Source organism: Rhipicephalus microplus, chromosome 9 (assembly GCF_043290135.1).
Source record: "Rhipicephalus microplus isolate Deutch F79 chromosome 9, USDA_Rmic, whole genome shotgun sequence".
Taxonomy (NCBI): domain Eukaryota; kingdom Metazoa; phylum Arthropoda; class Arachnida; order Ixodida; family Ixodidae; genus Rhipicephalus; species Rhipicephalus microplus.
Genome location: NC_134708.1, coordinates 5,731,575 through 5,758,079, shown reverse-complemented (window position 1 = coordinate 5,758,079; position 26,505 = coordinate 5,731,575). Strand labels below are relative to the sequence as shown.

General features: G+C 43.5%; 3 protein-coding genes across 5 annotated transcripts in view; all 3 read left to right on the top strand.

Moving 5' to 3' along the window:
* Nucleotides 1-3,258: 3,258 nt before the first annotated feature.
* On the top strand, nucleotides 3,259-8,735 carry LOC119164828 (cyclic GMP-AMP phosphodiesterase SMPDL3A; the record flags this gene model as incomplete). The annotated part of the gene is made up of 6 exons (XM_075874285.1): nucleotides 3,259-3,479; nucleotides 4,310-4,557; nucleotides 5,317-5,488; nucleotides 6,758-6,770; nucleotides 6,985-7,177; nucleotides 8,314-8,735. Coding segments are annotated over 6 exons (1,176 nt in total), but the record flags the coding sequence as incomplete, so codon positions are not given.
* Nucleotides 8,736-12,495: 3,760 nt separating this feature from the next.
* On the top strand, nucleotides 12,496-17,611 carry LOC142771248 (uncharacterized). Its single transcript, XM_075872718.1, has 3 exons — nucleotides 12,496-12,546; nucleotides 14,379-14,491; nucleotides 17,392-17,611. Exons 1-3 carry the CDS (start codon nucleotides 12,503-12,505, stop codon nucleotides 17,544-17,546), a joined length of 312 nt encoding a protein of 103 aa, XP_075728833.1. The 5' UTR covers nucleotides 12,496-12,502; the 3' UTR covers nucleotides 17,547-17,611.
* Nucleotides 17,612-20,984: 3,373 nt separating this feature from the next.
* Nucleotides 20,985-26,505, top strand: part of LOC119164825 (hemocytin-like) — a 191,340-nt gene continuing 185,819 nt past the window's right edge. For 2 of the 3 annotated variants that reach the window (XM_075873023.1, XM_075873024.1), the window contains exons 1-2: nucleotides 20,991-21,188; nucleotides 23,555-23,685. In XM_075873023.1, the coding sequence (XP_075729138.1) occupies nucleotides 21,103-21,188; nucleotides 23,555-23,685 (217 nt within the window). In that variant the 5' untranslated portion in view covers nucleotides 20,991-21,102. Of the gene's footprint in view, nucleotides 21,189-23,554; nucleotides 23,686-26,505 lie in introns of all 3 variants that reach the window. The other variant, XM_075873025.1, reaches the window with a different exon arrangement.

Here is a 26,505-nt window from a genome sequence, read left to right as displayed (position 1 = left end):
TTACTGGAGCCCGAGAGTTGTTTGGGTTCCACGCACGCACCTTGATGGTTCACAAATCTGGGTCCCCTAGCTCTTTGGACCCCAGTTGTAAAACTCTTCAGTTATTCACCGGAGTGGGAATGTGCATCACCGGCTTGAACTATGACATACACGGTGTGGTCACCTATGCTCGTGGTTTTATCACTTGTAAGGATGGTTTGTACGTGTTGTGGTTTCACTGCGAAGTCAGCGTTAGAAGTATAGGCCCCATGGAGGCCACTTGGCTCACTGCAGCGGTCGCGCTCACGAAAGGAGCACGCTACAAAATAAAAAAGTCAAAGTAGGAGCTTGTTGACGCAACAACTGCGATAATTGTTAATTCGTGCTTACCCTGTGAGTTGGTTGGTTGGTTACTCAACACCTTGGCGCAACCTACCTAGGAAAATAGGCCATGAATGGGACGGTGCCTTGTTTTTTTTTTTAAATAATTCACTTCTTGAAAGGGAGAGTTAGAATAATTAGGTAACATAGGTAATAATTTAAAGATGTCGGATTTCTAAACAAGCAAAAAAACCTTCAAAAGAAAAACATAATAAACACACATCTGTGTATTCTTCTGGAGCGTCATCTTCTGCGTAAGTGCGTAAGAGAAGCGTAATGCAAGGATTGAGCTGCGAAACTTATTTTGCGCTTGCCCTGTGCGTGTTCGTTACCTGCGTTCGTAATGCTTAAGCAGCGTGTGGCAAGTTTTCAGCTCCCTGCCCTTCTTGTGGACATTACAATTTCTTGCTATGACAGTCATTGCTTTAGCACTTGCAGCAAAAGTGTGTTTTTTATGACTGCAAATGAGCTTTTTTTTAATTAAGGGAGTTGAATATTTTTAGAATTTAATTAAAAGTCGGGAGCCACTGCACGTTTTTTAGCCAATAGAAAAAATCTTCTAAGAGGAGATCAATTAGGTGCTTCAAAATTGTTCACCCATTTCACCGCACAGTGATTACGTACTTCTCTGGCAAATTGCCATTCTGCGCGAAATAATAGCGTTACCACGTCATCAACGTGACTGAAGATTACACTGCTTATGGCCCAGAACTGTTAGCCACGCTATTTACGGCCTACTGCTACATTATCGACCGGACTGTTCTGCCATGCTAGAAGCCTTCCGAGCAAATGCACCAAACCCTACAAAAAGAAAAAGAAAATATATCAAAGAATTACGTCTTTTCTCTTCGATCATAAAAATCGAAGAGAAAACATATAGCACACCCAAACAAGGGCGAGGACGAAGAAGTGCTTTGAATGTGTGGCTTGCTGCCGGAATAGCCGTTTTCCGCGGTAGAAGTGAGTATTAGTTCTGATACTATTTGAAGATACCTATCGCGTCGCCATTTCTTGTTTCTTTCATTTCCTGACTGCCTAATATACGCGACACTGCTTCCTTCGCAACTGTCATAAAATATAAAGAACGCATGCTTTACAGATTTGAAGTTACACAGCAGTGCACTTAGTTTTGGCCGGTAACTTTGTCACGTGTAACGTTTAAGCATCCTTATACTTCTTTAGAATAAACGCGATAGCCGAGCAACGCATACCAAGTATGTAATAACCTGTCGTGACCATTTATTACGACCAGGGGAGGTTATTATAAATGTAGTTAGAGTAATGAAGTACGGACGTCATCATACCACAACTTAATTTGTAATAGCCTCACCCGGTCGTAGATCCCGGTCACCACGTTGCCATTGACACCAAAAAGACGCAAGGCATTTACCTGGATAACTTTTACGTGCAGGCTGCAATTCACGACTAATCAGCTTGGTCCTACCACCTGGTGGTCGACGCTACGAGGAACACGGTTATGTTTCCGCCCCTGAATTCTTTGTCGCTGATGCTTTTCTCCGCTGCGCTGTTAGTGGCCGGCTACAGAGATGACATCGGTGCGTATGCAACTGCTAAGACGTGGATACATGAACAAAAGTTCACCATGTCAACAGCCACTATGCGTTCTAATGATATGAGAATCTCAGGTTACACGAAAGAAATTATAACAAAGTCGTCACTGAAGCTTTTTATCCCGATAAGAAACGTCTACGGCACCACATAAAAAAGCACCGATAAAAAAAGCATATTTGTCATTCCTCAGTAATCACTTTCGATTGAGTGCTTCTAAACACAATAAACAATAAATGTGAAAAGAAAAAAATGGCTCGAATCCACATGGTAGACTGCAAATTGCGTCGGAAGACGATAGTCTTGCGCCCGGAGAGAGTGAACAAAACGTTTATTTGATGCTCTGCGCAAGAAAATCGGTGAATGGTATTCTGGAGGCGCTGCGTTAGAGTGCCTCGAGCGTGTAACGGAGGCGAACAAGCGCATCTAGGCGCGTTAGGCACGAGCGCCATCTGGCAGTTATCTTCGAAAACGAAGGCGTGTGCGACCGCGGAGAAAGATGCGCGCCAGTCACAAAGGCGATAAGGTGTAGAATTCAAAGCGACGGGCAGGTGTCACCACCGTGCCGTCGTAGAAAAACGTTGGAAACACCTTCTTGAGCATCGCGTTACACTGTCAGCGCAGTGCGTTAAACGCTACAGTTCTTAGAGTTACTTGTGTGTGCCTCTTCTAGTATAAAGGCAGACATACAAAACATAGACATGTTGTTATGGCGCCTCAGATATGCGTAATATTTGCTTTTTTTAATTGACAATCGCACAACGATGAATGCTAAACCTTGAGCAATATTGGTGGGCGCTGCGGAGGGGATTGGCCGTTTGGTGCCGTTTAAGGTATCGTTAGGGCACACACACAGACAAATGCACAGACAGACCAAAATTTTTTTTGTCAAAGGTCCCCAAGAAGGAGTCTTTAAAAATGTTTGCAATGCCTTACTTTCCTTCCATTTTTTTGTTTTTATTGATAGCGCATCATACTATTAGTCCTATTGTTTTTTGTTGAATTGGCTTGTATGTTGTTCGCTGAGTCAAAGTACCACATACCGTTGCAATCGTACCACATGGAGAACAGGTCTTATTTTTAATGGTCTACTGAGCGTCTATGTAGTAAAATCAAACGAAGCTACACTCGTTCATGTGTGCCGTACGCATGAATGCTGTGGAAAGTTTTAAGTGCACGTATTTCATAGTTTCCATTTATTTTGCAACAGAGCAGTAGTTCAATGACAGAAATGACATTCGCAATTTACGAAATGGGTCATTTTATTAGTGGGGCGTTATTAATATTCACAACTCATTGTAACACCACACCAATTTCTCTCCTCGTTTTACAGGCTACTTCTGGCACGTGAGCGATTTTCACGTGGACAAACAGTACGAGGCTGGAGGTAGTCGCGATTTGTTCTGTCATCGCGATGTCAACGCCTCTACTATGGATAATACTGGGCCTTACGGTGATTTTTCGTGTGATACTCCGGAACTACTCGCGCAGTCTGCTATCGAAGTCATGGAACGTATCAAATCAGAGGTTGACTTTGTGCTCTGGACTGGGTAAGGCTCACAATAATTATGTGATTTCTAAACAATGTAAACAAAATTAATTTTTTACGTACGTGCCAGCTCTGATCTGTCTATGAAGCGTACCCTAACGGGGATTTTGGGTTAATTTTACCACATGAGAGTCCTTGACACGCTCGAGAATGCATGATCTAGAATGTTTTTTTTTTCATACAACCCCATTGTGATGAGGCTTGTATGCATTAATTGCAGCAGTAAACAAATATGGTGGTTTTGGGGCGTTTAACCCCACATATCAATCAATCAAAATAATGGCTCATATCTCAGCATCGAAAATGCATATCCACTGATCAGTAGCGTGTATAGCGAAAAAATGCGAAAATAAACGACAGAGAGTCAATGTAAAAAAAAAACAATCGAGAATATGCAACATCATGCGTGCTAGTTTAGATTATTAGGTCGAAAGCTTCAGATGCATCAAAACGCAAATATTGACCAGCGTCTTCCATCAGCGCCCACACAATTGATAAAAAAATAATCAAGTGACGACATAACTAGGACATCATCATGACGGCACAGATCACCAAATCTTGTAAAATTGTCAACACGTCACTGCGCTGTCACACGGGAACTTCACCACATGGAATATTCTCGCTTGGTCAAAGGCGAGCCCTGTCACGCAGGCAATGCAAATCAGCCGAGGTGCCTCCGCGCCTGGAGGCAGCTCAAAACCGCGTTAGGGGCAGAACTTTCTGCCAGGCAGGCTCGACACGCCTACCTACAGCTTCGCCTTCGTGCCATCATAGGCTAATGCATACAGGGGACCCTGCTAGTTTTCTGCATCGCTATGGTGATGTTTGCAGAGACAATGTGGCACACGGAAAATGGCCAACCTGGACTGACGTGTACAGCCATACGCACTGGATTGCTTCGCTGCTGTGGCACAAGATGGGGCGAAATCAAAGCCTGATTGTGCCGACGCTGGGGAACCGCGACTGGGTGCCGGCTAACGCCATGCGGTCCATGGACGCGGCGGCTTACCGTGGTTTCATCATCAGCGGGGGCTTCAAACAGCTGCTCCCCGAGGAAGTCTGGGGAGACTTCGAACGTGGTGAGCGGACATCAATATTTGAACTTATATTGCATATAGTTACAGAGATTCTAAAACAGCATTGATTATAGCCCTTATATGAAACATGCTACTCATCCTCAATTATCCTACAAAAGGAATACAGAGGAAAACGTTGTCATAAGATCTAGTCGTTGATATAGGTGTATTTTCCAGTGGGATAGAGCAGGAAAAATGTTTATTGGCTCAACAATATAAAAACACGTACGCGTCAGGCATGCACTCTCTTTCTGCACACTATATTCTCAAGCTCTCGTGCCCACACTTCGTTCTCTTCTGTCTTCTATTTTTCATTTCATAGCGTTCATTTTACGACATCATATCCATGGCAGAAACCCGTCACTAAAATCTTATGGACCTCGGCATGAAACAATTTAGTGTTAAAAAATGAGACGGTGAAGCATGGTTATTGAAAATTTCCTCTTGATGGCATTCTAATTATTTGTTTGCCGCTAAAGAACCGTAGTTGATAGTATTCGACAGTTTTTTTTTTGTTGCTCAGCCTTGTTCTTCATGCGTGCTGCATATTTTTAAGAAGCATGCAACGTAAATTTTGCTGCTGTGATATTTCATATTCACTTTCAGCCATATCCTAACCTGAAGTGCCTTAATATGAATAAGTTTATGTTACCGTAACTTTCCTTTTCCCGTTAGACGCCAACCTTTTGTGGCTAGCGTTCACCACAGGCGATCGCCTTCACACATGACACTTGCCAAGCTTTTATAATCCCCAACGCGCAGGCGGGTACTACAGCCTGCAGCTCTCAAAGAACATTCGTCTGGTGTGCCTCAACACTGTGCTGTGGTACACCCTGAACAACGGTGGGCGGTCTAGGTCAAGGGGTGACCCGCAGCTGGAATGGCTGAGAGAGCAGTTGCATGACGCACAGCGACACGGACAGAAGGTGCTGTAAATATACTGACCTCAAACGGCAGATCCACCAACAGATAGGGATGAGATTGTGCTTATCTCACGTTTTGTAAAAAGAAAAAAAACTGAAGGCGTTAAATGGTCCTGCCAATTTACGTACTGGTAAGAAAGCACTGCCGATGGGCAGTCTAAACTCCTGTGAACATAGGAGCCAAACGTGATAACACAGCACACGACATGGAATGTGCAGTTAGATTTGAAAGTCATTTAGAAATCGCTGATTCTTCTGTCAATAAATGATGCCATAAATATAACGTCTACTAGGTCATTTACGCAGAAACTCCACGGATATGGTCATAGGCTAATATGAGCTGCATAGTTGCTCAGGCGTTCACGACGTGCCCGCGCACCGTGTTCTACCTTAGCGCGCTCATGATCACTCTTTTTACCAACATTTTGTTCTTTGATCATCAACATGGCTATCAAGGCCTTATCAGCGATTACAAAGACGTTGTGGCCGGACACTTTTTTGGCCAGTGAGTCTCCCTTTTAAAAAAAAAGAAAACACAAGCAGAAAGCTCTGAAGCTAATGATGCGCGTACATGTGTAAACACGTAGATCTTTGTTCTCCTCCCCCCTCTCTTCCTTCTGATAACTGTGCACTTTTGAGCGCAATCACGGGGACTAAAGGAAGGAAAAAGGGAATAGAGCGCGCTGTAACTCGGCTAATACCGGACTGATTCTACGATTAGCTTGGAAGTCGATTGGTGAAGCGATGAAATCAGGTGCTGATTTCATTCGATGATTTCTTGAAAAAATGCTGCAACGCACTCGGAAGATTACACTCATGCTCTGGCGCTGGGATGGGAATCGAAACGCTCTCGTTTTCGCACACAAAGACACTCGAGTCAGTGCAAGCGACAGTGCTGAAGCAAAGGGGATTTCTTTCGACCGAAAAAACAAGATGGTAAAGACGTTTGTGTACAATAGCTGGATGTGAGAGTTGAAAACACTTGCAAATAAAGATCTTTATTGTTTTGCTGAATGCAACGCTGGGCGAGGCCAAAGAAAAGAGTTGAGAAGGAAGCAGTATAGATGTAAAGTGTAATCGCATGGGGTCGAAAACAAAGCTCCAGCAGCGAAACAATTGTATTTTCCTTCTAAAGACGCATTCAAAGTGCACATAAGGGAGCCTAGCATTACAGGCATCCAAAAAAAAACGAAAGGCAAGATGGACGCTTCAAAAGAGGCATTACTCTTGGTGAAAGAGTGTCTAAGACTAACACTTCGACATGCTTGTCTTCGTTGCAGCCTTGCAGAAAAGGTTAGTTCCGGGCACACTCCGCTTTAAGAAATTTCTGTATTACCGGCTCTAATTAGGATACGTTTTAAAAGCTACAAGTGTCATGCCCTTGCTAACAGCTGTGACCCCATATTGTGTTTACTGCACACACATATAAATGACGGAAGGAAATTAACTAGTTCCTGATGTTACCGTTGCTAACTGTAAGATGTTACTTTCTTGTTTTTCGTACCAGGTGTTTATTTCTGGACACATCGGGCCGGGCTTTTTCCTCAGGTCCCTCCCGGGTGAGCCGGCCAACATTTTGTTCTTTGATGACGTCAACGATGGCTATCAAGACCTCATCAGCGATTACAAAGACGTTGTGGCCGGACAGTTTTTCGGCCATCAGCACGAACATGCCTTCGTCTTACTATCAGACAAAGCAGGCAAGTGATTCAGCTCCATCAATGTACACTGTCAATTTTTATGAAAGGTAACATGCGAACGCGTGGCCAGCGTGCTCCCGCGGCTACAAGTAGCCGCGGTCAAGCGGGTGCGATAGCAACCTGTCACTGGTGATATGAAACAGGCGGCAAAATTCAAATCACTTTCCTCTTGAAGGAGATTAGGCCCAGTTTCTTACGTAACCACCTTCAAGGGAAGGCGGTTGCAATCTTGCCTCCGGTTTCATATCACCAATAACCAGTTGTTTTGCTCGCCACTAGATGACGAGAATATAGGCTGTGGTTGCCATCGCCCCGCTTGAACGCACTACAAGCAACTTGCGGGAGCACGTGGGCCACGCGTTCGCTTGTTTCCTTTCGTGAAAATTCACACTGTACCTTTAATTTCTACCACATCTCCATGGTGCATTCAGTTAAAAACGATATAATTACATCTCTTAGGACTATTCGATAATATCCAAAGGATGGTTGGAGGTACAGGTGCAGTATAAGTCATTTTGTGACGTCAGCTTTCGCTAATAGTGATTTCACTCACGATACGCCTGCTATTCATCGTTTGTATCATACAATTCAATTGAGTGTAATGATGTTCGGATAATGTACTAGAGAGATTATAGGTCAGCTGCCAGCTCGTAATAAGATCACGTACTTGCAGCCAACAAACAAAAAAGAGTGTTCTACATTAGCCGTAGTGGCTACTGGTGCCGCAAACTGACACTTCCACGCTTAAATAGAGCTACACCGTATAAAGTGGGTGAAGGAAAGACCGCTGCTGCAGCTTTATCTGTAGAGCATTGGACGCATTATCTGAAGCTCGCAGGTTCAATCTCTGCCAGAGACCAAGTATCTTTACGTGGCCTTTTTTCTTCAAGTTTACTTCGCAGTTACTACTGACAACATCCCCTATTCGTTTCTTGACATCATTGTTCATTAGTTGTCATTAACTTCATAACAAGTCATCGAAAGTCGTGGAATGCTGATAAGAACAGTAAGTGTGTAACACAAAACACCGATCACATATACAAGGACGGACCTCAACAACAAGAAATAACTACCAACGAGTTATAAAAGGGCATGCGTTGCATGTTTCCTTCGCGTTTGTCCATTTTTCTGGCAAGCCATTTGTAGTGAACTTTTATTCTTTCTTGAAAATCGGGGGTTGACAAATGCAGGCACGCCAGTAAGCTGTGCCCATTTGACCGGGTCGGTGACGCCCTACGGCAGTAGCCACCCGCTTCATAAGTTCACTTCTGTTTCCGTCAACCCGTCTCTGCGCCTCTACAGCTACCGACGCTCCAACGGCATGCTCCTAGATTACACCGTCTACTACTTGGATCTGCAAAAGGCCAACATGGCTGCTGCCTCCAAGGTGCTTCAACTGGTCATTGGCCACGTTAGCAGGACTAAGTGGTCCACTCTTAAACTGCAGTCTTCTTCAAAGTGCTAGTTTTCTCTGAAGTGTAGAGCACTTCATGAATGCCGGGCTGTCGTCGTCGCTTGGAGTAGCACCTAACGCGTAGTATATTGAGCGCGTGCTCGCGCCAAGGAGAAGTCCTCTTCCTCGTGTTCTTCGAGCCCCTTGATGATGATCACTTATCCTCATCAGCGAAAAGAAAATTGTGCTTGACGTAAAAAGAAAAGAGCGCTGACTTTCAACAATCAACAATGTTTCAACAATTTCAACAATTGTTGATAATCAGCGCTCTTTCTTTTATTGTATCTTTGCTTCCGTAGTTACACTAACTACTTTTAAGTTGCGCTGTTGGTATATTCAGCAGTCAACATGTCATGAGTTTGATAATTTGGGTTTAGTGAGAACTTATATCAAAATTTACAGCGCTATAGTACGAATAAGGCATTCAATAAACGCGGTTCATTGGTTGCCTGTAACCAACATTAACAGAGCAAATGGAGAAAAGTCAGACATTTCGTGTTTATTTTACATGCATGAGTGGTACCTACTGAAGCGATCGTGCTGCCATCTTTTCTTGCACGCAGCAAGTGCCACGATGGGAGCGCCTATACTCGGCAAAGGATGATTTTGGCTTGCAAGACCTCAGCACGACTTCAATGTTAGAACTGGCTCAACGCATTTCTCGGTCACCCGACCTGCTTTCGCGCTACATCAGCTACGGCTCGTCCCTACACGATGCGGCACCATGCGACGGCGGGTGCCGCCAGACGATGCTGTGCGCCATCATGGCGTCCCGGCGAGATCTGCACGCGGCGTGCCTCGGCCGAGGCGACGAGGGTCACTCCGCGCACGGCCTGCCTGTGAAAGACGGCGCCGAGACGCTGCCGACCGTTCGGGATGTGACCGTGGGACTCACCGTTTCGGCGAGCGTGGTTGCAGGCATCGTGCTGCTCGTGATAGCCAAGAGGGCGCGCATGATGCGAGCACAGCACTACGGTCGCTTCATCTAGCTGAACTCCCATGAGGGTTCATTTTACGTGGAACATGTCCAGGAGGCGCCTCGGCATAAACGAATAATTTTCAATGTTTTGATGACTTGCGAATCTTTTCTATAAAACAATATTTTTTGAAGCACTTCTTCCTAATAAAAGCGTGAAATAAAAGAAAATCAATATTGCGTAAAAAACAATGGACAGGCAGACTGTCTGTGCATCATTATTTCTAATTATTTACTTGAAGGTTCTTTCAACGTATGGCCAACAGTGTAATATCTGTACAGTGATGCAATATTGGCCATGATTTGTCACACTTGCGTTTAAAATAAACACAGTTGCAGTCACATGCCCCTGAGAGAGACTTGTGAAAACCTACAATTATGAGCAAAAATATTGTGACCATGGGAGCACGGGCGAAGTCGCTGTCTGCGCATTTTGTAGTGGCGAGCCGCCTGCTGTCTACAACATTTTTCTCGAGGAGTTTGTCGATAGAAGTGTTCTCGGCAGCAGACTGCTCACCGCTAGACAGCGAAGACGGCAAAAGAACAGGGCCGGCAACAGTGCGTATACACGGGCACACAAGTGTGCATTCTAGAAGTTTCAAGTGCGAAGCACTCTGAGGGGCCAAGCTGTCGCATGCTGTCATGTGCCGTAGCAGGTCGTAGTATGCTGTCGTCATCGTTTGGTGTAACGCTTCCTGTATAACATTGAGCACGCGCTCGCGCCAAGGAGAAGTCTTCTTCCGCCTGTTCTTCGAGCGCCCAGATGATGACCGCTAGTCATCGTCATAAAAAAACAAAAACAAAAAAACGCAGCGCATGCCGTAACGCACGCCAGACCATGTATGAAAATAATGAAAAAGAGCAAGGAAGCGCGAAATAAAAAATAGCAAGGGTAAAAGTAGGAAGAACAATTAAATGAGGAAGAAAGATAAAATAGATAAGGAAGAAATAAATAAAAGTGAAAAGAAAAGAACGGGAAAACTGAAAAAGTAAGAAACAGGAGGAAATAAAGAAAAAAAACCCGAAAAGAATCAAAGAAGGCTGCCCACCTCTGCAATTCCTTCAGGCTTGGCACGCCTAATGTGCGAAGCTGATCTAATTTTTTTTATTGTTATAGGGAGCTTTGTAAGCCTTTTGTACGTCTATACAAATAGATGTAATTGGGAGCAGCACCTCGCTATTGGACGAAGAGCAAAGGTCGAGCCAGTTGTTCTTCTGGCTCTGAGTAGCCTCTCCTCGATGATGATGATGATGATGATGATGATTCCCGGAGCAATGGCACAATTAATGAACCCACCACAGGGGACCAGTCACAAAGTGTGCGGCAGTAGAACTTGGGAAACAAAATAAGGAAGCAAAAAAAAATAGAGAGAAGTCGTGAGAGCATAAAGAGGTGGGAAGGATATGCGAGAAATTCATTTGCAGGGAAACTAAAATATTTGTGATGATAATGGTCTGTTTTAAGCATGCCACATAAGTAAAGGTTAAAATATGAACTGAATCATTGTTATAGTTCAGATATACATATAATTGAAAGGTAATGTTTTACATGTACTGGTAGTATTAACATAGCGTTCTCTTTAATTTTTTTTCAAATAATTAGATACGGCATTGTAGTGCCCTAGTGCCGACGACCCCAGGGAGAGTAATGCCGTTGCGGAAAGCTCAATGCCACTTTTCTGAAAAGTTGGTTTCAGAAATCTTTGCCTAATGTGTTGATATCTATGATATTCCATAAAGAAGTGCTTGATTGCTTTAACAGTACCGAAAGTATCATGATCCCTTCCATTTTCCTTCGCTTTCGTTTTGTTCTCAGTTTATATGGCATGACTCTTGATTCAATTTGTCCGTGCTTCATTAGCAATCCAGTTACAACTAAGTGCACTTCACAACAGACGCACGTAGTGCGGCTACTATCATCGTGAAGTGAAGTTTTTAGGGCGCCAGGGAATAGTTACGACAACAAAATGTATTTTCATCTAGACGTCGATCATGCATCTGACAGCCGTCTGTAAGATTGTTTCTTTATGAAGAAAAAAGCTGACATGGTCCTATACGCGTTATTATAAGAGGAATTCAAGGCGAAAGTGATTTTCTATTTCCCCTCTTTTTTTTCGTCCACGCACTTGAAAGTGCGCCTTTTCCACGCATCCCCCGGGATCGGCCCACCCTTTACAAAGTGACACTGTCGTGCGATGACATCATCATGTGATGTCACAATGACAACGCGAATTCTGACGGTATAGGGCATCATTGTTTTCTCTATGCGTTTTCCGACTAAGTGCAAAAGTGTTGCAAAGCGCGTCTTGGACATAAAGACCTACCTTTGCCAACATAACTTGCCCACACTTTTCTTCTTTTGGTTCTGTACAAATAGTGGAAACTATTCCAAATCTGATAGTTTTACCTCGGCCGATGAATAATATACCTTCTTTTTAATCCAGTGGTCGCGATTTTGCGCCGTTACGCAAGTGCACATGGCTCGTTTTTGTTTCCCGCACGGTCACTTTACCTCGATGGCGCTGGGTGCTCAAGTGATGTTGCGCCGCTGCCTCGATGGGTGGGCGATTTCGGGCCGGAACGCATAGTCTATACGCCAGTCCTGACGAGCACGAAATTTCATAGAATTGATCTCAAAATCAAACCTGGGTCCGCTGATCAACTTCGTTCAACAGACACATTCACTGTTCATAAATTCGTCTAACTAAAAAGCTTTTTTCGTTGAATGCATGAGAAAACAACCGGGGACTTCCTGAAAATTATTTTTTTAGAAATACTTGTAAACCCGAAGCTTGTTCAATGGAGATTTAACTATTGGATAACAATGACAACAGCAGTGACAGCATGAACACACTGTGACGCCCCACCACAGCAACGAAGGAAGAAGGAAAAGAAGATGTCTCTATCGGTCGACCGTCGAGGTTCGCGAAGTGAATTACCGTGAGTTGATGCAGTACTTGGTTAACATCGTAGCTTAAGGCTAAAAGAAGTCTCTTGGGTGAAGCCAAACGTTTGCTTCTTATGTGTTTCATGTAATGGAAGATGTGTGCATCAGTAAAATATTAGATGAAAAGCGCATCGATATGTGCGCCATCAAATCAATCTTGACTAACGCTTTGCTCGTTTTTTTTGGCTTCCTATCTTACGAATAAGTTAAACATTTTAACAGTGTTTAATGCATGAAGGTTGCCTATGTTGAAACTACGAACAGCGCAACCTACTACTAGCTACAGCGTAACTACGGCTGCAAGGAAGGTAATAGGCAAGCACCACTCGCAGGCCATGCGTGAGATAATTAAGGTCGATCGCGTGAGTAAGTTTGGCGGTACATATGCAAATTCCCCATCAGTTGAGCTATTGCGAAAATATTGCGTATCTCGATAGTTTTTTAGTCTCGGGACTGGTTTTCAGCTGAATCAAGAAGCGAGAAGAGTTTTGTTTGACATTTTATCACAGTGGTTGTTAACTGTACCCCTCCTACGCATGTCCATTTTTTTTTCAGCTATATATGTTCACCACTCCGCTTTTAAATCGTTGTTAAACATCAGTGCTCTTTCCTGTCCTTTTCTCTTGTTCTCGTTGGTACGCTGTAGCGACTAGTAGGTTGCGCTGTTCGTGTTTTCAGCTATGTCCGAGGCTACCAACTTGCCCAAGCTTCCACGCTTAATGCCTGTGTTATTTTACTGATTTAACTCGCTATTTTGTGCATTTGTGTTTGCTGCTTGATCCAACGTTGAAACAATTAGCACTGCGCACAAAAGTGTTAGGTGTAGGCTGTTGTGTCGAATGCATAGCCCAACAACATGCAAGTCTCTTCAAAAAATAAGCGTAGGGATTAAGTTGAAAGCCTCCATTACGCAGGTAATTGACATAGGTGTCTACGTTGCTTCAATATCTACGGCTAATATTAAGCTTAAAACAAACCGCGTTGATCATATTTCAAGCATTCTCTACGAGAACGAAAAAACTACTATTACTGCCAAACTTATTTTCAATATACGTTCTATTACCAGCCTTGTGTGTTAAAGGTTTTTTTTATTATGATTCATGAAAATTTAAACTTACCATTAATGAGCTCAATGTTACGCTCAAATTAAAAGCCACGTAAAGCTAAATCAAGAATTTTACAAACCATAATCACACTGCTATGATGGATGATGCCGTAATTGGGGGTACAGAAAAAAAAATTGACCACGAGCGTTTCATTGGCGCGCATTAAAGTCTAAGCTACACACGTGTTTATGCATTCCAGGCCATTACAACGCGGCCATCACGGCCGGGAATCGAACCCTCTTTCGGAGCTTAGAGCAAGAGCTTAGCCGCGTAGCTGCCATGATGGAAAGAAGATTGCTAATTGTTAATCAAGCAATGCCATAAGCACGTGGGGCGATGCTATTGTATGCAACCTACATCCGATGAAGATAGCTGGCTCGTTTCCTATGCTTCAGCCGATTTTGTCCTCGGGGCTGACGTTTTTTCGATCACGCGTACAACATACAATGCGCGAAGCAATTTTATCAATTTGGTCTTTTGAAGAACATGACAGCGGCGGCAAAACGCGACCAAGGGTGCCCTTAGAGCTACAACAGCAATACAAGGAAACAACGAGCACGCGTTCTCAATTATTCGTGTTGTTCGCTCTCAGAACTTTTTGTAGGTACGAAAGAGATATCTACCTAATGTAGCTCTTTGGTACAAGTTAAGTGTGATATAAATTTGAACAATTGCAGTGCTACTGGATTGTTGATTGATTGCGACCTTGACATCCGCAGTTATCTTGACTCGCAACGTTGGCAACCTGTGCTGCTGATTTTTCTGCTGATCTGCGTGCATGGTTCGCTGACCGAGGATGAAGTCGACTTTAGGAAGCCTGTACAACACACAGGTTAGTTGTTTTTTGTCTATAATTGGTCCTTAGTGATTGAAATTACCCGTTAAATGACTTCTTCAGACACTGTAGAGTCGTTATTAGAATTGTTATCGCAGCGAATAACTTAAAGTGAAAGGCCATTGGGATTTCAGTGTTACCCAAATGCTAGGTCATTTGTGAATCTTAAAGTACCACACCAGGCTTCCGATCTTACTCCTATTTTAGTACCTTCACAGTATACTTATGTTAATTAAGAGTATTATTAACTTGCCATGAAATGATTTTTCAATATACACTATATTCTCCTTAGGTGCATAGAAAATATTAGGTGTAGATGAGACGTTCATGCGGAATGAGTATGGACATTGGCTGTCACAAAGTGCTCCTAACTTTCAAGCTCGAAAAAATTAGTCGTCTCCAATGACTAGAATTGTGATCACTTATCGTTAGACCCCACGATACTACTCCATCGCATTGAAGGTTGTTTGTTTTTGTACTGTTGTAAGAGAAACCACTCATTCTTACAGTTTGTACTGTTGTAAGAGAAACCACTCATTCTTACAGTTTGTACTGTTGTAAGAGAAACCACTCATTCTTACAGTTTACCAACAAGTTGGTCAGTTATCTTTTATGCGTTTTTTTTTTGGATGCTTGATCAGTGGCGTATTTGACATGTATACTTTATTCACGGCGTGGTGATGTACCCCCGTCGTAAAATACTTGTTTAGACACAATTTCAGCAGGACTTCATTACGTCCCCTTAGCCACCTCAAAATTTAAACAGAGCAATGTATCTGACAAGAACGTCGCGTAATTGATGATAATGCCAACTGTGCCTTCAAAATGTATTAAAAATTGACAAATGCTTAGTACTTCAGGGATCTTCTCGCTTTGTTACATTAAAAAAATTAACAGCGTTGTGGTAGGATGCATGTGTGACTTACGGGAACGCTTGTAATCAATTTAAACTAAAGAATTTCGAAACAACTGCGTGCTACCGGTACACTACAGAACTTTAGGGTTGAGCGAATAAACAAGTACAAAGAGACTGACACATTCCACACCGGTGCTACAAACAACTTTAAATACCATTGAGAGGAAAAGCATATGCTAGTTCTTTTGTGTTCTACAGATCATGCGTATTTTAGGTCATTCATTTGATTTTGCTATGACTGACTAGCATGCCATGCAGTCTTTCCGATGTGACCTCTGTGCTCTTGCTCGTTGGCAGTGGTATACAGTGAACATTCACTTGAATGAACTTCAGGAGACGCCAGGAAAGAGTTATTCAAAGTGAATATACGCTGAAGTGAAATAGCTACATTACAACTTGTCATCAGGAGCTAAACAAGTACATCAGATGTTGAAAATAAAAAGGCTTTTATTTGCAATGCTGCCTATTAGAACGTGCTTATCTGTTTATTTATATGCTTTAAAATTGTAATATTTTGTTGTGCTGGTGCACATGGTACTGCAGTAGCCGCGAATTGAGTCATTGTGTCCAAGCTCTCATAGACCTTCTCCAGCAAAACATTTTGCTGAGCAAAGAATAACTCCAGTTTTTCCAAGTGCATGAGTGCTTGTTAAGCTGAAATTCTCGGTGTTCTCTGCACGAGGGTTACTTTCGTGCTCTCCCCCTTTTCTTCTTCGTAGAACTTATATACGTTCTGCCCTAATTTCGTTAAACTGAAATGCGTTAGCATTATATCCAATGGCGATTCGGTGGTGGACTTTTATAGTACGGTGGAATACTTCATGTAACTGACGTTTGTTGAAGTGGCACTTCACTGTATATACTGCTTTTCGTTGGTCTTCCATAAAAGTACACTAAATAGCAAAACGATTTTTTCGTATTAATAAAGAGCAATTTCAGAATCCTGAAAACACCTCGCAACGCTTAATAGGCGAAGAAACTCGTGAAAAGAAAATTCTGGTTTCGCAAGAAATTTTGAATGCATCTACTCAGTTATGTTTCGCTTCCAATCAATAAAACTTAAGTAAATTGCAATCTGTGGGTGTCATAGGCTTTGCATTCAAAGTTTTCCAAAAATTTAATCTAGCCAAAAACATGAAAATTTCGAATACAATTTAATATTTTTTACGTCACGCGCGCAGATTTTGGTGTAAAATTTAAAATAAAACTTCAACCTTGAATTTCGCCGCCGATAATTAACGTGTAATAGTGTCAATTATGGCAGAGTTTTCAGAGTGCAGCTTGACAAGCTAAACCCAGTCATTGTTTCTCCTCAGTGTCCCTTAAAATTCGTCAGCACCACTTGTGTTGTACGTCTCTGTGTCTTTGTACTCGTGTCTTCGCGTTGATATACATGACGTTCAAAAAACGCCAACTAGTACAACATCTAGTCAACCTGCAGTCTACTATACACTGTTCTGATTTAAGGGGCCTCTAGTCACTGTATGAAAATACAAGAAAAAAACTAACCAAGCATGTTATCTTTTTCTGGCGTACCTCGTCTTTCTGGCGATCTTCTTGACGGGAGAACAGCGATTTCCGAGACTTTAGTATAGTACAACTTCTGGATTGGCCCATATACTTTAAATATCAGATGTGAATTCTCTTTCCCTCCTTCGCTATGCAGCCGCCCACCCATTCTTTTTTGTCTCACATGACTATCATTCGTGATCAATTGATTTTCTTTCAGTCTGTGTGTTTCCGAATGTGGAAGCGGAGATAACAGCGTGCGCCCGACGAGGGCTAAATCTCGGTATACTCAATGTTTGGTGCCCACATTGTACACGTACTTTGAAGAGAAATAGAGAATAGATGCCAGCTGATACAGAAAGGGTAGCAAAGCTGAGGAGTAAGCCACTCCCTCGTCTTTGAACGCTGGTTGGCGAGGGGCCCTTCAAAGAACATTAGAGTTTTTTTTTTTTTTATTCCACCCATAACGCAGCGTCTGCCACTTGTCCTGAGAAGATGCCGGTGTGGCAGTGCGTGCGACTCACGTGGTCAGCGCCCCCGTGCCGGACAAACTTCGACTGCGCCATGCCGTTCCCTTGCTGCGTCACCTGGTGCAGAAACTTCTGCGCCAACGATTTTCGAGCGTGACAGCCTCAAGAGTCGCCTCGCAAGTCAAGCGGCGACTGAGCAAGCAGTTCTCTATTAATAAAGTAATCCAGCTAAACAGCTGCTTTCCGATTATTATTCCCGGGTAAAAAACCTCAATATATATATATATATATATATATATATATATATATATATATATATATATATATATATATATATATATATATATATATATATATATATATATATATATATATATATATATATATATAGTGAAACGACAGCTGTGTGAATTATCTTTCAAGCTCTGCTGGTCTAGCACTTGCTTCTAATTTTGCGAGTATTCCGAACATGTTTTCATAAATAATTACACTTGTGTGAAATTGATGATACGAGTTGAATTTAATAACAAAAAGTGTAGACAGGCGCTGTGTGCTCAAGCCTACATTTAGACAAGTGGACTTGTCTTCTTCAAGGCCAAGCTCATCAGTCCTAGTCTTGTTTCCTGCCTGTTGGCGTCACGTATACATGGGAACTACGTAATGCCAGCGTGAATCGGGTGCTACGTGACGAAACAGGCAGTAAAAGTCAAACTCGCTGTGATAGCTACTAGCGGCGCTAACTAGCACTCCCATGCTAAAATGAACATAAATATACCCTATATTGTGAAGAGGTGGATTACCACTACTGTAGCTCAGTAGCTATGATCATAGGACCCGTTACTCGAAGATTGCAGGTTCGGTCACTGCCAGCAGCAAGTCATCTTTTCGTCCATTTGCTTCACACGTATTCACACCCCTATTCCTTGGGACCACTGTCTGCAAGTTCTCAGTTACTGGGCAAGCAACGTTATAGGCAAAGCAGAAAAAGGAGTCCTACAGCACACAGACGTTCCGGGACCGGTTAACACAGACCAAGGTGTACCGGAACTTTATTTGGACAAGCGTAAGTTTTGCAACAGCAGGGTGGCTTTGAGAGTCGCATGTTCTGGGCGTGCCCGGAGCCTTACATGCAGGGCGAATTCTCAATTGGGTGTGGGTTGAAGCTTCGAGTGACAAGCACAAGCACGCTACACGCAATTAGCCCACAATATATGTTATGTGGGTTAATCCTCGGGTGTGTACAAACAAGCTGGCGAAATTTCGGCCTATTTTGTCGGGCATTCAACCTATGATACACTTTTATAAACAAGTGAAAGTCAGCTAACAATAACACTCGTGAGCCGTGCCGCAACTAGCCGCTTGCTTTGCGAGGATCTGGGTTTTCACCAAGAACTTGTTTCGGGGTCGCTGCGAGTACAAAGCTGCTATTCCAGCTTTCTTCAGCTTTTGATTCAAAAGTGAACGATTCGCAGTGGCTGAAACTTCGGTAGCATCTGACGTCATACTCGTCATGCCTAAAGGCGGTTGGTGGCAGTAGGTGGGGTTTATATGCGGTGGCTAAAAACGGCGATTTGACGGTTGACCATGTTATTGCCTTTTCAAGGTTGGATGAGAGTTTGTTCGACAAAAAAACACTTTTGAGATTTCGCAATTGTCCAATAAATATTTTTCTTACATTGCAGAAAATGCATCATACTTGGTTGCTGGCAGTTTAAGAACGACTTTCATGCATTTGTCTTCGACACGTCGACAGAAATTGTAGGCATTAAAGGAGCTGACCAATAATCACCAGAAGGCATCAAGTCTGCGAGAACGGGACCCTCGCTATGAAGACGCCCTTCCGCGGCATCTGTTAGTTCAAGATATAGCCTATTTTTCAGATTATATGAGAAGATGTGGGTATAACATATGAATGTCTTGATGTCAAGGTTTGACATACGTCGCAAAAGACACGGCAGGCACGTGGTATGTCATAGTGTACTTTACTCTCACTGAAAAGGCCAAATTACCTATCATAAGAGCAGAAATGGACGAAATGTCTGAAGCCGAGTTAAATAATAGACAAGTGTGGCACGGTTACTGGAACTCATGCTGGTCACAAAAATATTGTCATTTATATGTCTCCTAACTGGTATCCGTACCACACCGCTTTCAACTGGCTAGAAAAGTCAATTGATTGATATGTGGGGTTTGACGTCCCAAAACCACCATATGGTTATGAGAGAATCCGCAGTGGATGGCTCCGGGAATTTCGACCACCTGAGGTTCTTTAACGTGCACCCAAATCGGAACAAACACGCCGACAACATTTCCACCTTCATTGGAAAAGCAGCCGCCGCAGTCGGGATTCGATCCGGCATTGATTTGATTGATTTGTGGGGTTTAAGGTCCCGAAACCACCATATGATTATGAGAGACGCCGTAGTGAAGGGCTCCGGAAATTTCGACCACCTGGGGTTCTTTGACGTGCACCCAAATCTGAGCACACGGGCCTACAACATTTCCGCCTCCATCGGAAATGCAGCCGCCGCAGCTGGGATTTGAACCCGCGACCTGCGGGTCAGCAGCCTAGTACCTTAGCCACTAGACCACTGCGGCGGGGCTGGCTAGAAAAGTCTTTATCAAAATAAAATTAAGAAAATCGGGGAGGCCTTTGCCTTGCAGTGGGCGTAGTTAAGCTGATAATGATGGTGATGACAATGACGACGACGATGATGGTGATACAAGGAGAGGTTTGGTGCCAATCTGTTGTGCCAGCCATGATATGCTAAGGCACAGAGGCTCACTAACGCATTTAGTTTTTTAGCACAAAAATTTTCCACTGAGCACGAAACATCACAAAGCACAAATGTCACCCAAGAAATGTTTTCTTTTGAAAACATGATGAGAAATATTCAGCGCAATCTCGGATATCTGCCATGTTCATATACGCCTTCCAATTTTACTCGGCGTGCGCATCCGTTTCACACTTCATTCAGCTTTCACAAGGTCAAGGTCAAAGCCTAATCAGCATAAACTAGCAAATAGCGGCGGTATCGCTGTCCCCAAACGCGTCACTATGTCTGCAGCGAGTTGGGAAACATGCGATTTCAAGCTCCATCCCGTAGCTTATATTGTTTAAATTATGTGCCGACCCACGAGAGAAACTCTGAATCACAAAAAAGTAAAGAAAAGAAGAAAATCGTTACAAAGCCCTCGAAGCTGTTATTGCTCGCTGATCTAGACGTTGTGTAAAAAAGAAGGCGTAGACTTCACCGAGGTGTTGATACGGCAGCCGCGTAGGAGAGGACGTCGCATCCGCTCTGAGGAAGTCGGCGGCCGAAGCTCATTACCCGTTACCGCAGGAAGCGCGTGAAGAACGCCAGATATGCGAGGCAGCCAGCCACGGCTGCGTGCCACGAAAACGCTGCCGGCATGTGGTAGGAGAATGTCAACGCGTACTATACTATACCACGCACAAAGGAAGCAACAGAGTGTTGGAGAGAGAGCGATAAAGAGAGAGATAGGTAATTGACGAGAGCGCGGCCGATGACGTCTACTCGAGAAGAGGTCCGGTCACGTGGCCATGGTGGTTCAAGAAAGCCGGCTCTCACCCCGACCTTGCGGCATTCGGTATCCCCGACTCGTTTCGGGGACGTCCTCACTTCTTTCCTGACGCTCGAGCCTCCACACCGTGGTTTTTGAAAGAACGGTGGTCGGAGGCATTTCCAAGAATGGCCGCCATGCGTCGGCCGTCCATCTGCCTGGCCGTCGTCCTGGTGTGCGGCATCGCCTTGCACGGAGTCCAAGCCACGCGAGGGTAAGTAAGAGACCCCGCCGCGCCGAGACAATTGTTATACTGAGACTCCCTAAGGTTTAGGAGTGGGCGTGTTGGCAAATCATAACGGTAGATTGTATAGCGCTACTATTCGACTGGACACAAGAAAGGTGCATGCACTATGAAGCACTCTTGTCTGTATACCTTTTTTTGTGTGTCCACATGTTTAGTGGCGCTATGCAAATTAAAATCGATATAGTGAGGCGAAAAATTATTATAAGGCCTCTACCCGCACGTAGCAATTTAGCAGGTATTCGCAACTATAACAAAACGAAACTGCGCAGGGTCAAATTAAGTTTTGGAGAGTAGGGCACAGTGTGAAAGTGTTGACAAATCTAACACCATCGTCACCATGGCCAAAAGAGCAGGCTGGCTGCGGGAAGTAAGGAATTATTTGCAGTGGGTTTTTATTGCTGATGCTAACGTATTTGGTTCCTCTGCTGCTTGAGTTATTTAGTTAGAATAGGTGTCCACCTCTTATTCATTGTCATCTCCCATTTTACTTTGAGCTCAAATTTTCCGAATGCACACCTGAAGGATTCGTCACGCTGTTGAACTGACGACGAAGTTACGTTCTTGAAGGTGTGTCCCCGGGTTCAATTCGGTGCAGCTGGGTGATTGATTTGTGTGGCCTATATACAAGGACGCTCACACTTCTAACGTAGGCGTGCATCGCAGAATTTTAGATGGTCGAAAATATTACAGCTGCTACAGTGTTTATGACAGCACCACTTTCCGTAGTGGACGTTAAAACTACAAATTTCCAAGTGTTCTTCTGCATGTGTGCTGGTTCTTCAGTTAGCCATTATCAAGTAAAAGATTAGACGTAGTTGGTGTGCTGATAATTGATGGTAGCGAAGACAAAGGACACGGACAAAAAGAGGCACATTCAAGACAATACAGCGCTCACAATCAATTATCATGCTACTCTACCAAAAAAGCCCAAATCGCCACCCTCATCGACTTCATTTCGTAGTTAGCGTCCAATAATTTTGGCACCCACATTAAACTACCAGGTTTTTAGACTAAAACTATGAGATATAGCTAACGTTCGAGATATGCTATAATTTGCATCATCTACATGAAACGGGACTACAATTTTGCGTTTGTTTCGTTAGTGTGCCATATTCAGTGGCAACCTAAACATAAAACAAAACTTACTAGATAAGCAATAAATGTATCTTTTTAATTTTATACATTTTAAATTCATACAACTTATAGATTTACAACCACACAGCGTTGGTACTTCTTTTGGTACCACCACTTCGTTGGTAATGACGCAGTGGTGGACTCTGGATTAGTCGTATAACACCACCTCGTCTCAAGGCTTTCACAAGTATCTGAACTCTATAATCCTTATCAAAAACGCAGTGCGATAGCCGTCGTTATATACAATGTGCTTGTATTATTTCATTACCTTCAGAGCATCAGGAGGCGTTTTTCGCCACTTCCCGCGTTTGATCGCGCATGCGCTTATCAATAACGCTCACATACTTATTCTGCTGTAAAATTTACCATCGCCAACTTCAGGCACATGCAGCCAGCTTCGCCAATGCTTTCGCTTAATGAAAAGATCTTTTGAAAATAGCTTCTCCTGCTAGCTATCTAAGTATCTTCTTGTAGGGCGCAAATTTACGCAGAATAAAGCCGAAGTCAAATAGCGAGCAGAGGGGGAGGGGAGTGTGGAGGCCTGTCTCCACGTATGGGCGTCGATAGATTACAGTAGCCGTCTTCATATCCAGGAAGCTTCATTAATCAACAGCTTCTTCGTTGCCTAGGTATGAAAAAAAAGATAAATAAAAAAGTGCGCGCAAGGGAAGGAGGCGCTGGCCTAATCATCATGTGACCCACGATTTTTAGCCGTAAAAAAAAAAAAAACCTTCCCGGAGCACGTAGAGCGGGCTCAATGACGTAGGCTTCAGATTTTACTTTTTTTTTTCTGCAGAGCACTATCTGTTGCCCCTTTTTTGCGTTTTCGCTTTTCGTCATTTTTGCACAAAAACCGATACAAAAATGGCGTCGTCAAAAATGAAACGTAAGGCTTCCAAATATACAAAGGAAGCTCAGATTTCTCTTATTTAGACGAAGAAGAAAGGTAATTCATGAAAGAATGCCAACGTGCCCAGACCTATGTGACCTCATTAAAAACGTTTGGAAGGAGAGTTTTATGCGCAAATACAAGGCCTACGAATAAGTTTGCCAACAGATGAATAACAAAAAAAAAAGGAAGCGGCTCTCATGCACTTCTGGGTTTGCTAGAGGGGCGCACACCCATCAGTTTCTCGGGTTAACCCTGCGTTTCTGCGCGCTGCTGTTGATACTAAGTTTTCATTTTTTCCTATTTTTAGGGTCAAAACGAAAAATTATGGCTATGGACAGTTCAAGAGCCCAATCAGGGAAAGGATTGAAATGTCCCACAACTCTGGCACCGGCGGCATCAAGAGTCCCGTCATGGAGAGAATCGAAATGTCTCGCAACAGTAAGGGTTCTTATTATCCTCATCATCTTCCTCCCCCTCCTCTTCCTCCTCCTCCTCTTCCTCCTCCTCCTCATCATCATATCAGGCAATGACTGCAAACTGCGTAAAAAAAAAAGGTTGATACAGTCACAACTTTTGCGTGTAGAACGTGACACACGTCTTGCCTTACCTGCATGTTCTTGGCACCGACAGAATGGCGGGAGACAAGACTAAAATATAGTAGAACGCCACAGCATAATTTGGTAGCGTGCGCGTTATCTTCACCCACATGCCGCAAAAAAAGAACGTTCGGGCACGTAACAAGCCATTTCAAATTTCAGAAATGCCTACTGCAGGTATGGTTGCGAAGTGCCCACGTACTACTCGTCCGTGAGGTGCCACGCACACCTGTGTAACTTCCCGCTTTGTAATGGGCGGGCAGTTTTAAACCACCGGCTCGTTGCGCAATGCACATGTATGGACGCCTGGCATGACTATGATTCTGCCACGCAGAATTTGATTTAGGGGAACTCCTTTTACTATTCGACGTTCATTTACCACTCACTGAGGTAGTCGAGACTTTATCGTACATTGTTTGATCAACGGCAACGAATTGCAAAATCACGTTAAGCGCGGCCAGCAGCTGGTAACTTGCAGCGCGCACCTCAAGCAGAAAGCGCGCACAAAATTTGCGTACACAGGACGAGCACAGACTAACAACTGTCGCAGCTCGACACTTGAAGCACTCTGTTCAAACAGAAAGACAGACGCACGAAACGAGCGCACAAATATACAGACAAGCGCGAAAAAAAATCGCAATTCTTACTTCTTCGTGTGTCAGCAGCGCGCTCCTTTCGTAAACGCGACCGCTGCACCGAGCGAAGTGACCTCCGCTCCGTAGAGGAGGTGTTCCGTGGAGGCGACAACCTTTAGAGCGCGCCCAACGCTTTAGCGAACGCGAGCCCGTCTCGCCATCTCGCTATTGATACTAAAAATGCGCTAAAGTTTCTGAGCTCTCAGTACCACCGCACGGTGCATAGCATATATATATATATAGCTTGCCGTTAGTATACCAAACAACGTACGCTCCATAACATAATGTTTAGCGCGGCGAATTGAGAGGTTGCTGGTTCGGCTCCGCGTGATAGCTTCTTGCCTCTTTTTTTCTTTTCGAATTTGTTAGTACATATTCTACAACGTCAGAACTGTTATGTAAATATGTCAGTGGAGCAGCGGCGAACTCCGGCATGAATAATATGAACACATGAACAACATGAACACATGAGGACACATGAAGAACGCTTGTTCTTGTGTCGTCTGTTTGTTGATTTATACGGTATGGATTATCGACGGGACCAGCAAGCCATCCTTTACAATAAACAGCTCGAGTGAACTTCAACACTCCACACAAGCTACACAAAAGTGGCATTTAACGGAACAGACCACGCGCTAACACACTTATGAGTGCACGTCAAGCCCCTGAAACAGCCGCACAAACTGACTCACATATGAATCTACATATTGTGTTATATTTTGACGGGAATATCTGATGGTTTAAACTTAAGTAAAAATGTCCCTTTGGATGAATAGTACTATTGATTGTAATCATGATTATATATACAGCAGTAGCATAGTAATATATTTCTTTTAGGTTCGTGCGCTACAAAGGAGAGCCTACCCATGAAGTGAATTTAGTAACGGATCATCAGAGCATAGGGTTATTCCAGAATCTAGGCCCAGAAAATGAGGGCCGTCTTCAATTAGTAACGCAAAATATTATGTAACTCCATCCACGAACGCTGGTGGAGAACACGCAAACAGATTTGAGGTCTATAGGAGCAGGCCCGGTTAAAACTATTACTAAACCCTACAACCGGTCGACTACGACCGAAGTAATCTAAATCGCAGTGGACGACTAGACATAGCACGACGTAATCAGTATAAAATTTGGCAGTGGAACTGTCGTGGGCATCGCCGGAAACGGGGTAACTTACAACAGTTCCTAAACGGAAAGGAGGCACCAGACGTCATCGCCTTACAGGAAACTGGAGGAATGGCTAAATTGTCGAATTACAAATCCTATGGTACCCTTGATGAAAAAACGTCCGTAACAACCCTCGTGCGAAGAAATCTCACGGTGATAGAACAGGATACAGAAATCTGCGATGTCGATCATGTTCTTGTTGAGTTAGTTCCATCGCAGAAGAGTGGTGAAAGTCTATTCATATTAAATGTATATAGCCGCCCTAGACAAAAAACCAAATTTAGGTCACTTTTGAGAAAAACGATCAGCATTACTAAAAATCAAGCATTGGTTATAGTAGGAGATTTCAACACGTTGCATCCGGCATGGGGATATGACAAAGAAAACATCAAAAGTAGAAATATCTGGATCGACGCCCAACAGGAGGGCCTTACGTTAATAACCGACCCCCTTTTCCCAACTAGGATTGGAAACAGCGTATCCAAAGACACGTCTCCTCACCTCACGTTTACTAAGAATATCATCGAACCTTATTGGCTTAATACACAAGAAAATATGGGCAGTGACCACTATATAATTGAGACCACATTCAAAGCAGGTCCACGTAAAAGAGGAGGCAAAGAATTAAGGATGGTTGAATGGGATAGCTTTAGAAAAATCAGAGAGAAGGAAGCATGCGATGTCATCGAAGACTTAGATGAATGGCTAGGGAACCTTAAGCAAAATATTCAAATCGCAACTAAGACCATACCAAAAACAGAAGGACTAGAAAGCACAGACAGTAAGCTCCTACATATGTGGGAGGCAAAAAAGCCTAGAAAAACGGTGGAAAACACAAAACACAACAAACGCCTTAA

Excerpts from the sequence above, each read along its gene's own strand:
- LOC142771248 (XM_075872718.1), top strand. The coding sequence starts at position 12,503 with ATGTCTCTATCGGTCGACCGTCGAGGTTCGCGAAGTGAATTACC. Across the intron at positions 12,547-14,378 it reads GGTTCGCGAAGTGAATTACC|TTATCTTGACTCGCAACGTT; the intron begins GTGAGTTGATGC and ends TGACATCCGCAG. Across the intron at positions 14,492-17,391 it reads GAAGCCTGTACAACACACAG|CGTCTGCCACTTGTCCTGAG; the intron begins GTTAGTTGTTTT and ends CCCATAACGCAG.